General features: G+C 36.0%; 1 protein-coding gene and 1 long non-coding RNA gene across 2 annotated transcripts in view; one reads left to right on the top strand and one right to left on the bottom strand.

Moving 5' to 3' along the window:
* TRPM8 (transient receptor potential cation channel subfamily M member 8) overlaps positions 1 to 14081 on the bottom strand; it is a 356525-nt gene that overhangs the window by 25351 nt on the left and 317093 nt on the right. The window contains exon 19 of the mRNA XM_087887046.1: positions 1858 to 2029. Within this exon, the coding sequence (XP_087743172.1) occupies positions 1858 to 2029 (172 nt within the window). The remainder of the gene's footprint in view (positions 1 to 1857; positions 2030 to 14081) is intronic.
* LOC148116643 (uncharacterized) lies at positions 6697 to 12807 on the top strand. Its single transcript, XR_015732008.1, has 2 exons — positions 6697 to 9966; positions 10834 to 12807. It is a non-coding gene; the product is annotated as an uncharacterized LOC148116643 (long non-coding RNA).

Here is a 14081-nt window from a genome sequence, read left to right as displayed (position 1 = left end):
CCTGAGGGTTACAACAAAATACAATGCTATTAAAAAGATACAGGAAAAACTGCAAATATAATAAAGTAATCATGATAAGAAAAGTGAAAAAATAGTAAACAATTAAGAATTTAATTCAGAAGCCAGGAGACAGTGAATTCTAGTCCTGCCTTGGGCATGAAAGTTGGCTGGATGACTGAGCCTGTCAATTCACTTCACAGAGTTGCTGTTATGGGGAAAATAGGAGGGAGAAACATAAGGCATGTTCACTGCCTTTATAAAGTAATAAAAGCAGGATGAAAATATAATAAATAAATCCCCATATTTAACAGCATCCAAAGAGTGATTAAATGAGTTAGCATGCTATCATGATATATGCCCAGCTCCTTTTGTACATGCATCACCACCTTCACCACCTTCACCACCACACACTTTCAAAAGAAATGGAGTTTGCAGCAAAGTGGTAAAACAGGTTTATATTGGGATCCTTATTTCTGCAAGAAACTGTCAGATCTGCCATCTTTGGCTGGCATCTCTCTGGCATCCTGTCATCAAAGGTTAGGTGGAGGGGGGCATGGGGTGAACAAATGGACAATAAACATGTATGGGGATGCGATGAGAAGCATGGAAGGGGGATGACAGTGTAATGAAGACCAGAGATGCATGGAACCAGTTTGTGCCATCACTCAAGGCCATACACCCTGACAGTGGAATGCGGACAACCCCAAATATCTCAGTGCTTCTCAAAACACTTATGTGGCACTTCATTGGCTGAAGATGATGGGAAGAGGGCTGGGATGAGGGGAACAATTTGTAACTTTTTCATGTGGAAAAACCTAGTTCTAGCCTGACTTTGTTGCAACTAGTATCCTTTAGTAAAATAACCTATCATTCAACCAAATGCATTTGAGGGTCTTTCTTTCCTATGGGACCTACCCGGGGCAGATTTAACAGAAACATTATCAATCAGAAGAGTAGAGTTTGGTTTTTTGGGATAAATTTTAAACAATGTTACTTTAATCTACTCCAAGAAGAAAATTATGGAGTGTCTGCCAACATAGCTCTTTCTTAATCATGTCTATGCTAACTAGGTATAGCTTTAGGCAACCAAGATCAAGGGCACAAGGTGTTCTGGTTTAGAGTAATTTCAGCTGCTGTCTTCAGAGGTGAAGGCAGAAGGAAACGAAACTCCTTTGTGCAGAGTAGCCTTTTCTCAATCCTGTATCGTTTGCAGCTCTAGGTCCATGATTATTCTCCAGCATTTCCTTTTCCCTCTGTCACATCTGTCACAACTATCTGGGCAACTTTGCTTTGGCCACTCCATAGTTTCCCTAATGATAGAAGTGACAAGGTAGCTGAATCTCTTCACTCAGAACAAAGAAAGGTACAAAAAAGAACAGCAGCATTCTGAGCACGAACTTGCATGGAGAATTTTTGGTTCCTCTTTCTATTTCACTATGTAGCAGAGTATAGACCAGGAGCAACTTATTCACTAGCAACAATAGATATAGTGACTAGGAATCATAATTTTTTTTTTCAGTCAAAAAGAATAAAAATTGAGTAGAAGTCCTAAAATCTCATGAAAAGGAAAGACAAGCAGTCCAATAGCATCATTTGGCATTTTTTCTGTCAGTAACATTAGCATCTAAATCAAGCATGAAAGGCCATTCTGAATTATACATTTATTAACATCATTTTCATTCTAGCTTTCATTATTCAAAACTAACACCAAACGTAATTATAATTTTTCAGAGAGAAATAAAATGAACACTCAGTTCTACCCTCCCCCAAGCAAACACTGACAAAAGGAAATATATGTGTATCTGTTTCCCAACTATATCAACTCCTTACTGATTAGTACTTTATTTCAATAGATACCATCAATATCAGAAGGATAATGGCCAAACATTGCAAGGTAAGGCTCATAGATGACTGATCGGAATATCCATTCCCAACGCTGTTCATTTTTTCGTAGGATCCCTTGTCTGGCTACACCAAAAGCCACCATCCACACCGCAAAGAGGAACAAGAAGAAAAAGACATCTATCAGCTGCAAAAGGAAATATTTAAAATATAAACAGAAATATCATGAGCTTTTTGCTAAAAGTCTCAACATTGTTTTTAGGCTATGGGAGAAAATATCAAAAGTGGACAAATACACTATTCTTTACAAAGTCAACATTTATACTCTGGAATCAATCTGGAAATGGACTAAATACAGGTAGTCCTCAATTTATGACCACAATTGGAACCAGACCTTCTGTCAGTAGTAATGTGGTTATTGAATGGGCTATGCCCAATTTTATGATCTTTTTGCTACAGTTATTAAGCAAATCATATGTTCATTATGCAAATCTGGCTTCCCCCATTGACTTTACTTGTTGGAAGCCCTCTGAAGGTTGCAAACGGCAATCAAATGATCCTGAGATATTTCAAACATCAGGAAATAAAGGAAGTTGCCAGTGCCCAATTTTGATCATGTGAACCATGGGGATACTGTGATGGTAAGTGCAAGAACCAGTCATAAATCACTTTTTTCAGTACTGTCATAACTTTGAACAATCATTAAACTAAAGGTTCAAAGTTGAGGATTACCTATAAGCTATATAACACGAATGTGTTTTAAAATAATTTAAATTTTCTAATCAATACAAGTTGTTGGCACTTAGAGAAGAGCTATGGAGCACTTTTGATGAGTCAAGAAGATGTTCCAGATTTATGCAATTTATTAGCAGCCAAGCCTTCTCCCAAGAAAACATGAATATCACAGACTAGGTATTCTCAGCAATAATTAACATTTGGTCAGTTTAGTAAGATCCATTCTTTACTTCTGGAAGATGAAGAAGGGTTTTTATGGGCAGGCAATGATGCAAAATGATCTGAAACTTGGAATTTTATTCAGAATGCATAAACACTAAAACCAGAGCACATCAGGAAAATTCACTATAGCTTTCTTTTAGGCAACATGGGATAGATGGTTTTAATTTCCTCTGTCCTTGATTCAAAATCCAAGAACTCTGTTTTTCATATATATAATTAGAAATATAGTTTCCAATTAGTGGATATAATTGCCTTATTTTCTTCTGCGTTGATATTGCATCTCCTTCTGGTACAACAGTTAAAGAAAGATTCAGAAAACTGGAAGCATGATCTGGAGAGCACAACCTAAAATGGGAAAGTTTAGTTTTGAGAAAAAAAGACTAAGGAGGGAATATTAAGCACTCTTCAAAAAGGATGTTAAAAGAAAAAAATTCTCCATCATTCACTGACTGCAGATTGGATCATTAATTAAATATTAATGAAGATATTCTAACAGTAAGAAAATGGAACCAAACATCTAGAGAGAGAGTGATGTGAACCAGAGGTGGTATTCAGCAGGTTCTGGCCAGTTCTGGAGAACCAATAGCAGAAATTTTGAGTAGTTTGGACAACTGGTAAATACAACCTCTGACTGGCCCTGCCCCCATCAATTGTCTGCCTCCTGAGTCCCAGCTGATCAGGAGGAAATGGGGATTTTGCAGTAACCTTCCCCTGGAGTGGGAAAGGAATGGAGATTTTACAGTATCCTTCCCCTAGAATGGGGTGGGAATGAAGATTTTACAGTATCCTTCCTCTGCCATGTCTACAAGCCATGCCCACCAAGCCATGCCACGCCCACAGAACCGGTAGTAAAAAAATTTGAATCCCACCACTGATGTGAACACACTGGATGAATTTGAAATGGAAGGCTGGGGTGTTTTAATTTGCATTCATGCACTGAGCAGGACTTAAATTATTTAATAGCTTAAATTGCTACCTCTAACTCTATTATTTGCTGCTATTAATTTCAACACTGAAAACATTCGAATATTTCTATTATTGCTCTCATAGGCAGAACACTCTACAATAGACAAAGAAAAGAGCTGGAGTGCTCTGCCTTCAAATCAAATAATACCATTATTATATAGTGCATTCAGAAAGTATTCAGACCCCCTTCACTTTTGTTTTTGTTATGCTGCAGTCTGTTTCTGCAGTTGTTGAAATTCACTTTTTCTCATTAATCTACACACAGTATCCCATAATGACAAAGTGAAAACAGAATTTTAGAAATATCTGCAAATTTATTAAAAAGGAAAAACTGAAATATTTTATTGGCATAAGTATTCAGATCCTTTGCACAGTACTTTGTTGAAGCACTTTTGGCAATATTTACAGCCTTGAGTCATTTGGGGTATGACACAACAAGCTTTGCACACTTGGATTGGGGGATTTTCTGCCATTCTTCCTTGCATTCTAGGACATTCACAGAGATGTCCCTAAGCCACTCCTGTGTTGTCTTGGTTGTGTGCTTAGGATCGTTGTCATGTTGGAAAATGAATCTTCAGCCCAGTCTGAGGTCCTGAGCTCTGTGCAAGAGGTTTTCATTGAGGATATCCCTGTACTTTGCTCCATTCAGCTTTCCCTCAACCCTGACCCAGTCTTCCAGTCTCTACTGCTGAAAAACACCCCCACAGCATGATGCTGCCACTACCATACTTCACTGTTGGGATGGTATTGGGAAGATGATTTCCTCCAGACATAACATTTAGAATTGAGGCCAAACAGTTCAATCTTGGTTTCATCAGACCAGAAAATCTTGTTCCTCACAATCTGAGAATCTGTCAGGTGCTTTTTTTTTGCAAACTCCAAGCAGGCTTTCATGTGTTTTTCACTGAGGAGAGGCTTCTGTCTAGCCACTCTGCCAGAAAGCCCAGATTGGTGGAGGGCTGCAGTGATGATTGTCCTTCTGGTCCCATCTCCACAAAGGATCTCTGGAGCTTAATCAGAGTGACCATTGGGATAAGCTCTTGAATGAGTCCTGTTTGTGCCAAACTTGTTCCATTTGAAAATTGTGGAGGCAACTAAATATTTAGAATGCTGCAGAGTGTGGAGAATGCCACTGAGTGTGGAGCTAGTCCACCTCCTCTGGTGCACTGCGAATCTAATCTGTCTCCTGCACTCTGATAGTGTATGAGCATGAACTGAACAGATTAGCAAATGTTGGCAGCCAAACAACTACTTCGTACTAATCAGGGGTGGGTTCTACTTACCTTTACTACCGGTTCACAATGGGAGTGCGCATGCATGCTTGCTTTGCTCAGATTGTCCATTATGATGTCCGGGCGGGCAGAGCCTCCCACCGCTTTTACTACTGGTTTGCAAGGACTGGACAGAACCGGCAGCAACCCACCACTGGTACTAATGCTGTAATCCCCTGGGTATTAATGTAACATCACCATACACTAAATAAATAAATCCCAATGCACTGCAATAGCACAGTACAACAAAGCCAACAGGAGAACCAGAAGTTGATGTTGCGGCGAGACAAGCAAGAATTTCTGCGGCTCCAGAAATTCCGCCGATAGCCCTGCTGCTGGACAGTCCATTTTGGACCCCACAGTCTTGTTTTGATTGTCATAGTGGAGGGCATGTTCTGTGGATCCCAGGGACACTGCAAAGTCCCTGGTCGACCCAGGAGAGCCCTTTTTCCAGCGGCGGAGTAGCCGCTGCCATTAAGCTGCCAAGGCTGTGACAGCTTCAGAAGGAGGAAGAAGGAATGACAGGGAATGATCGGTGAGAGACTTTTTTTAAAAAACAATACAAAGAACACCCTAAGAGATGAATGATTTGGAGATTGAGAAAATGCTGAGAATCTATTTGGATTTAGGTTTTTTTTTTTACCCAAGTATACAATTTGAAAGACGTGGAAATTGCTTTGACTTTATTATTGACTTTAACCGGACTGGACTGAAGGGAAAAAGAGCAGTATTGGGAATTTTTTAAAATTAGATTTTTTTTAGATTGATATTGATTGAACTATTTGGACTGGAGCCTTTCTTTTTTTTTTTTAAAGGTAATTTTTGATTAATTGTATATGAAAAGAACTTTTAAAGAATAGGAGAGACAGGAGAGTGTGTAATGCTGCCATCTGCTGGATAAGAAACTTTGTTTTTATGTTTATTCAAGTAGCAGAAGAAAGAGATATCGTAGCCATAATAAAGAGGCTCTGTTTTGAGTGATAAGAATGGAGAGCAACTGATTGTTTATACAGGTGCTCTTGTTAGACTTAATTGAAAAAGGAGCCTGGAAATATACTGGAAGGCTTTTGATCTCTTTTGAGTAGCTACTTTTTTTTCTACTTGTTAATTGTGGCTTGGACAAAGGAAAAGGAAAAAAAAATCACTCTCTGAATGCTCTCTGGATATAAAAGTGCTTGAAGGATTACCTATTTTTTCTTTATTTCTTTTCCTTCTTTACTTTTTTATTTTTGGATTTAGGATTTTTATATAACTCCATTGAATTAAGGCACTCAAGAGCCTGAAGAACTATTGATTTAATATTGACTTTTTTTCCTTCTTTGTTTTTTGTTTCCTCTTCCATTCTTTTTTATTGAGAAGAGGATTTTTATATATTATTATTATTATTATTATTATTATTATTATTATTATTATTATTATTATTTTATCTTATACCAATTTTTCTTCTTTCTTCTTTCTTTTTTGATAACATCTAAAGGATTGGGGTTTTGGAAGAACCTGAAGAACTATTTTTTCTTTTTTTCTCTCCTTTGATTTTCTCCCCCTTTTATCTGGTCTTTTTTTAAAAAAATGTTTTTTGAAAGTGATATTGCTTGAACATTTAACAAAATGAGTAGAAAAGTAGCAACAGTGGGAGCAGCAGCGACTACACCGTCCTCGTAACCATCTGGAAGTCAATGTACTATTCAAGCAATGTTGCAACAGGAGAAAGAGAAAGAATCATCGACTGAAACAATTATACAAACACTTCAAAGGATGGAACAACAACAACAAAGGATGGAACAACAACTATTGAAGACAGATGAAAAAGTTCAGAGGATGGAACAACAACTGCTTAAAACAGATGAAAAAGTGGTTAACATTCAACAAACAATGTCAAAATATGAAGAAAGACTGGCAAAATTAGAAGAAAAAGACCATCAAAAAAAAGAAAAAATGAAGGAAATAGAGAATAGATTGGGAGAAGTTGAACAAGAAACGACTGCTTTAATCAGATGGGAAATGGACAAAGCAGAATTTTTCTTAAGATTCCAAAATATGGAAGAAGAAAAAGGGGAAAATCTGCCAGATATTATGAATGGAATGCTGGCCGAGGCTTTAGAAGTTACCAAAGAGAAGATGATGGAAGGGATTGATGAGATTTATCGAGTTTGCAATATGCAATACGTAATAAACTGCCACGAGAAGTACATATAAGATTTACAAAGAAATTGATTAAAGCACAAATTCTCCAGGCAGCCAGAGAAAAGACTTTGAAAGATAAGGGGAAAGAAGTGATAGTTCTGAAACAAATACCAAGAAAAGTGAGAGAGTTGAGAAGAGGATACCAATTTTTGACTAAAATTCTAATGCAAAAAGGAATTAATTATAGATGGTTAATCCCAGAAGGATTAGGTTTAACATGGCAACTTCAAAGATACAGATTGAATACAATTGATAAAGCGAGAGCTTTTTATGATGAATTCTTTAAAGAGAAAGAAGCAGAACTGGAAGTTGAAACCCAACCTACAGTAGTTCTAATAAAATTTACAGAAGAAGAATTGGCAATGCTTGAATCAACAGAAGGTGCTGTTGGCAGGGTTGTGGAACATAAGGAAGAACATGAAGTTAGATTGACTAGAGCAACAAAACTTACATATAAAGTATGAATGTGGAAAAAAGAAAATTAATTTCAAGAAATGTAAATGGACTTAATTCGGCCAATAAAAGAAGAAAAGTATTTCATAAATTAGAGAAATTAAAATTTGATATAATTTGTTTACAGGAAGTACCTATTAAAAAACAGCATGAACAATTATTGATTCAACCAAAACTTGGAAAAACTTTTTTATCCTTGTCACAAAGCAAAAAGAGAGGAGTTGCTCTATATATTAGAAATATAATAGCAGCAGAGCAGAAGTATGCAGATTCCAAAGGTAGAATTTTGATGGTGGAAATAATTGATAATAACATGAAACTACTTTTGGTAGCAATATATGCTCCAAATAATAACCAAAGTGACTTTTATAGAAAATTACACAACAAAATAATTGAAATGGACTATGACAATATATGTATAATGGGAGATTTTAATGGAATCATGGATGAAAAATTGGACTATAAAACACACAAAATAATAAGACACACTAAAAAGATACTACCGAGATCCTTCTTTAAAATGGTAGAGGAAATAAATCTGAAAGATATATGGAGGGAGAGAAATGGGCAAAATAGACAATATACTTTTTATTCTGATACATTCATCTTGGTCCAGACTTGATATGATATGGACAACAATGGACTTGATTTTAAATATTGAACAAGTGAAGATAGAAACAAATTTGTGGGCAGACCATAATCCTGTGACTGCTATTTGGAAAGGGGGGAAAGGAAGAGCTAGATGGACTTTAAATAATACAATATTAAAAGAGAAAGATTTTGTACAGAAAATGGAAAGAGAGTTGGATTTTTTTAAAGGAAATAAGAAAGAAAATAAGAAAGAAAGAAGATACAAAATCATTGGGATACAATGAAGGCCTATGCTAGAGGATTAATTATAGACTATACAAGGAAAAGAAATGGGAAGAAAAGACAAACCTTTAAAATATTGACCGACGATTATAAAAGATGTGAAAAGGAACTCCAGAAAGATCCATATAAGAAAGATGTTAAAATTAAAATGGATATAATAAAACATAAAATAGACCTGCTGGAAAAGGAAGAACTAGCTCAAAAAATAAGAATCACCAAACAGAACTACTTTGAAAATGCGAATAAGCCAGGAAGATGGCTAGCATATAAATTGAAAAAGGATAGAGAATCAAGGAAAATAATACAATTACTTGATGACCAAGGACAATGTAAATTTGGAAATAAAGAGATGGGGAAAATAATACAAGAATATTATAGACAACTTTATAAAAGAGAGACAATAGAGGAGGAAAAAGTGACAAGGTACTTACAAAAAGCAAATTTATCTCAGATTTCTAAAGATGTTGAGGAGATGTTGGAAAGGAGCATAATGATGATGGAATTAACAGAGGCAATCAAGAAGCAGAATAATGGAAAGGCACTAGGACCAGATGATCTGCCGATTGAATTGTAGGATGCTACAAGAATCCTTAAGTCTCCCGTTATTGGAAGTTATGAATGAAGTAATGACAAAAAAGGAAATACTTAAATCATGGACTGAGGCTTATATCACATTGATTCATAAAGAAGATACAGACCCACAACAAATCAAAAACTATAGTCCTATATCCTTGCTAAATTCAGATTATAAAATTTTTGCTTCCATATTGGCAGAAAGACTTTAGAGATATTTGAACAATTTTATACATTCAGATCAAAATGGATTCCTTCCAAAAAGACGAATTAGAGATAATATAAGAATAATTCTGGATACTTTAGAATATTATGAAGTGCATCCTGAAAAGCAGATGGCTTTGATATTTTTAGACGCACAAAAAGCATTTGACAATGTGAACTGGCGATTTATGACACTACAAATGGAAGAGATGGGCTTTGGTAGGAAATTTATTCAGGCAATTGAAGCCATGTATTCTAAACAGACGGCGAAGGTAATGATCAATGGAGAATTGACTGACTTTATTGAGATAGAAAAAGGTACTTGACAAGGATGCCCATTGTCCCCATTGTTGTTTATATTGACCCCGGAAGTTTTAAAAAGAAATATTAGAGAAGAAAAAGAGGTAAAAGGTATGAAAATCCGAAAAGAAGAATACAAATTACAAGCTTTTGCAGATGACCTGGTCTTTATTATTGAAGAACCACTAGCATCAATAAATAAACTGATAGAAAACATTGGAGACTTTGGGGAAGTTGCTGGTTTGAAAATTAATAAAGAAAAGACAAAATAATGACTAAAAATATGTTAAAAAAACAAAAAGAAGAATTGATGGAGATTTCAAAGATGCAGGTCACAAACAAGGTAAAATATTTGGGGATACAATTGACAACGAGGTGTAGTTCATTTAAAGAAAATAATTATAATAAGCTTAAGCAACAGATAGGACAAGATTTGGTGAAATGGGGAAATTTGCAGTTATCTTTGATTGGTAGAATTGCAACTATTAAGATGAATATTTTACCTAGAATTTTGTATCTTTTTCAGACAATTCCAATAAAGTTGGGTAAGGAATTTTTTGTAGATTTGAATAAAATGGTGTTGAAATGCATTTGGCAGAGAAAGAAGGCAAGAATAAAACTTAAGCTGTTACAAGATGCTAAAATGAGGGATGGTTTTGGTCTACCTAACTTTGAAATACATTATCAAGCAGCTAGTTTAATGTGGATTAAAGAATGGATAACATTGAAAAACACTAGATTATTGAATTTGGAGGGACATGATTTGTTGATGGGGTGGCATGCCTTTTTATGTACAAAGGAACTAAAATACAGGGGTATTTTAGAAGACATCAGATACGTGAAGCTTTATTTTTGAATTGGGAGAGGATTAAAAAATATCATTACTTGAAGATTCTAGTCTGGGTATCTACAATTGAAGCTTTTTCATATCCAGTGATATTCAAAGAGGAACAAATTGTTAGATATAGTGAATTATTGGATGAAAAGGGACTACTTTAGATAAGATATTAATGGGTTCTGATGACCATGTAATTAAAAAGTTATATGGATATTTGCTAGAGGTAAAATTGGAAGAAGAGCAAGTTAAAGAATCGATGATAGCGTGGGGGAAAAATTTTGGTTATGGTATTGATTTAGAGAAATGGCAAAAATTGTGGTCACATATAATGTCTACAGCATATAAGGAGAATTTGTATACAATGTTTTACAGGTGGCATTTACCCCCGATGAGGATAGCCAGAATGTTCAAGAACAAATCAGAGAAGTGCTGGAAGTGTCATCAGACCCCAGGATCTTATTACCATATATGGTGGACATGCATAGCAGCAAGGAGATTTTGGACTAAGATACACACGTGGTTAGAAAAAATGACAGAGACATATTGACCTTAAATCAGAGATATTTTTATTAGGGATCTTACCAGAGACATTTAATAAAGAATTGCAATTCTTTATTAAAGAATACAAAAGAATTGCAATATTTAATTGTGAATATTTTAACAGCGGCTAAAACTGTATTTGCAAAAAATTGGAAAGGAGAGAAGATAATTACTGATGAAGAAATTATTAAGAAAATGTTGGACTGTGCTGAAATGAGTAGATTGACATTTGAAATAAGAGAACAGGAAGATAAAAAATATTATTTGATATGGGAGCTATTTTATCAATGGATAGATAATAAAGCATGGAGATGAAATATTATATATGAAATGAAATTTGGATAAAATGTGTAAACACTTGTTTTTTGTTAGAGGAAAGAATATTTGTCATATATTGAGATTTTGAAAATTTTGAGAGCACCGATTTTGATTTTAACTGATCGAAACACTGTCTGAATTGTTTGGAAGGATGATGTTTTTATGTTGTTTTTGTTTAAAAAATAAAAAACTTTTTGCAAAAACAAAACAAAACAAAGCAGCAGAAACTGAACAGTACTGGAAGAACATATGGGAGAAAGAGAAGACATATAATAGCAGAGCAAAATGGCTGCAGGACTTAAAAGCAAGCCATAATAATCTCCCAGAACAGGAATCAGTCACCATTAGCACACACACAACAGTAGGTCAAGAACACTAACAGGCATCTGGCCTGTTAGTTTCTTAGGCCCAGACACCTAAGAAACTAACAGCAATATATGAACATATAGCAATACAGATGTATCAGATGCAGGCTCCAAACCAGACTGGCTAACCCAAGGAAGAACAATGCTGATCATGAAAGTCCCCACAAGGGTAAGGTGACCAGACGTCCCGCTTTTGGCGGGACAGTCCCGATTTTTAGCAATTTGTCCCGCGTCCTGCGGCGTTTCAAAAAAGTCCCGATTTTTCATTCTGCCTCCTGAGTCCCACTGCCTCTTGAGCCCCAGCTGATGGCTAGAAGAAAAAAAAACTGTTTAAACTCTTGCCCGGGGCTTCAAAGGCAATCAGTGTAAAGAGTTCCTGAAGCAGTTTTTTTTCCCCCTAGCTAAGCTGCAGAAACGAAACCGAAACCAGGATCTTTGGTGCAACGTGACAAAATGAGGCAGAGAGATATTTATTTTTATTTTTATTTTTCCTCCCCAAAAAAAGTAGGTGAAAAACTGCAAACAATGGGAAATTTAGGAGGAGAGTTCAAGATTTTAAAACACAAAAGAAAAAAAAGCTGTATTTAACTAGGGAATTGTAATAATTCAGATACTATTAATTGTATATTGTGTTGAAAGCAGAAATGGTTAAGTTGTGGTTCAGAGGAATATATGGGGGAAATTATTTGGTTTATTATTATTGGTAAATATAATTAATTGATTTGTAAGAAATTGGATTGCATGGAAATAATTGGAATATTCATGTTCATATTGATTAATATACAAAAAAGATAGTTTTATAACTAATTGATTTATATTAAAATGTTGAATTTGTATTAAACAACTGTATTACATAATTACATAATTAAACAATGTGAGGATGGATATAAAAATAGATGACAATGGGAAGGGGTATAATATAGAATAGAAGGGAAAAATTGAATTTGATTAAGATTAGAGATGAGGATGAAGGGTAATATTGGTTTTTTTAAAAAAATAGATGAGGAATAAATATGGCAAAAAGGAAATATAGAAATTGTAAATTTAATTGAAGTGACTAAACATTGTTTAAATTTGTGAACCGGCCAAATACTCTGTTCAAAAAAAATAAATTGTATGTTTGTATGTGTGTTTCTAATTACTGCTATTTATTCATATTTGTTCTCTTTTATTCTTTAAAGTTTAACCATTCATTCTTTATCTTAATATCTTTATATTTGTTTGGGGTTGGCTTTCTTCCCTTTCATCTTTTTTATTGTACAGCAATCTTTCTCCTCAAACCTACCACCTCTCTTTTCTTTCCTTCTTACTTTCTCTTCCCCCCACCCTCTTCTTCTCCTCCCTACTTCCTCTTCCTTTCTCCTTCTCCTCCTCTCTTCCTCCCACTCTTACCCTCACTCCTACTCTAATTTCCCTTCCCTTCCTTCATCCCTCTCTCTATTGCTGTATCCTTTTATGCATATGGACTACTCAGAGGGCTGAAAAAGTTATTTTTGACTGGTCCTCGCACTTTTGACCAGTCCTCGAACTTACAACTGTCTTCACATTTTACGTTTTTTGCCCTATCTTATCACCATGGTGAAGAGAAGCAGTTGTGAAATGAGTGACATGGTTGTTAAGGATGCTGCATGGGCATAAATGTGAGGATGGTCATAAATGTGAGGACCAGTCAAAAGTGCGAGGACCTGTCAGAAATGACTTTTTTCAGCCCTCTGGTTAGTCCTTTTGTGCATATGGACTACTCAGAGGGCTGAAAAAGTTATTTTTGACTGGTCCTTGCACTTTTGACCAGTCCTCGAATTTACGACTGTCCTCACATTTTACTTTTGCCCTATCTTGTCATCATGGTGAAGAGAAGCTGTTGTGAAATGAGTGACATGGTTGTTAAGAATGCTGCACGGGCATAAATGTGAGGATGGTCATAAGTGTGAGGACCAGTCAAAAGTGCGAGGACCTGTCAGAAATGACTTTTCAGCCCTCTGAGTAGTCTCTATACACATAGCCATGGCCACCCGGTCACATGACCAGCTAGCCACGCCCACCCAGTCACATGGCCTCCAAGCCACGCCCACACAATAAGCCACGCCCACAATGGTGTCCTTCTTACCAATGTTAAAATCTGTTCACCTTACCCTATACACATAGCCAAGGCCACCCGGTCACATGACCAGCTAGCCACGCCCACCCAGTCACATGACCAGCTAGCCACGCCCACAAAATAAGCCACGCCCACAATGTCCCGCTTTACCAATGTTAAAATCTGGTCACCTTACACAAGGGAGCAGCACGGTGGTGAAATGTAAAATTCGTTACTACTGGTTCTGTGGGTGTGGCTTGGTGGAGGTGGTCGTAATATGACTGAGTGGGTGTGGCCAATTTTTTTTTTTTTACTTTTAA

This window comes from Pantherophis guttatus, chromosome 1 (genome assembly GCF_059756535.1).
Source record: "Pantherophis guttatus breed Tessera chromosome 1, ASM5975653v1, whole genome shotgun sequence".
Taxonomy (NCBI): Eukaryota; Metazoa; Chordata; class Lepidosauria; order Squamata; family Colubridae; genus Pantherophis; species Pantherophis guttatus.
This window is presented reverse-complemented; position numbering and strand designations above follow the sequence as displayed.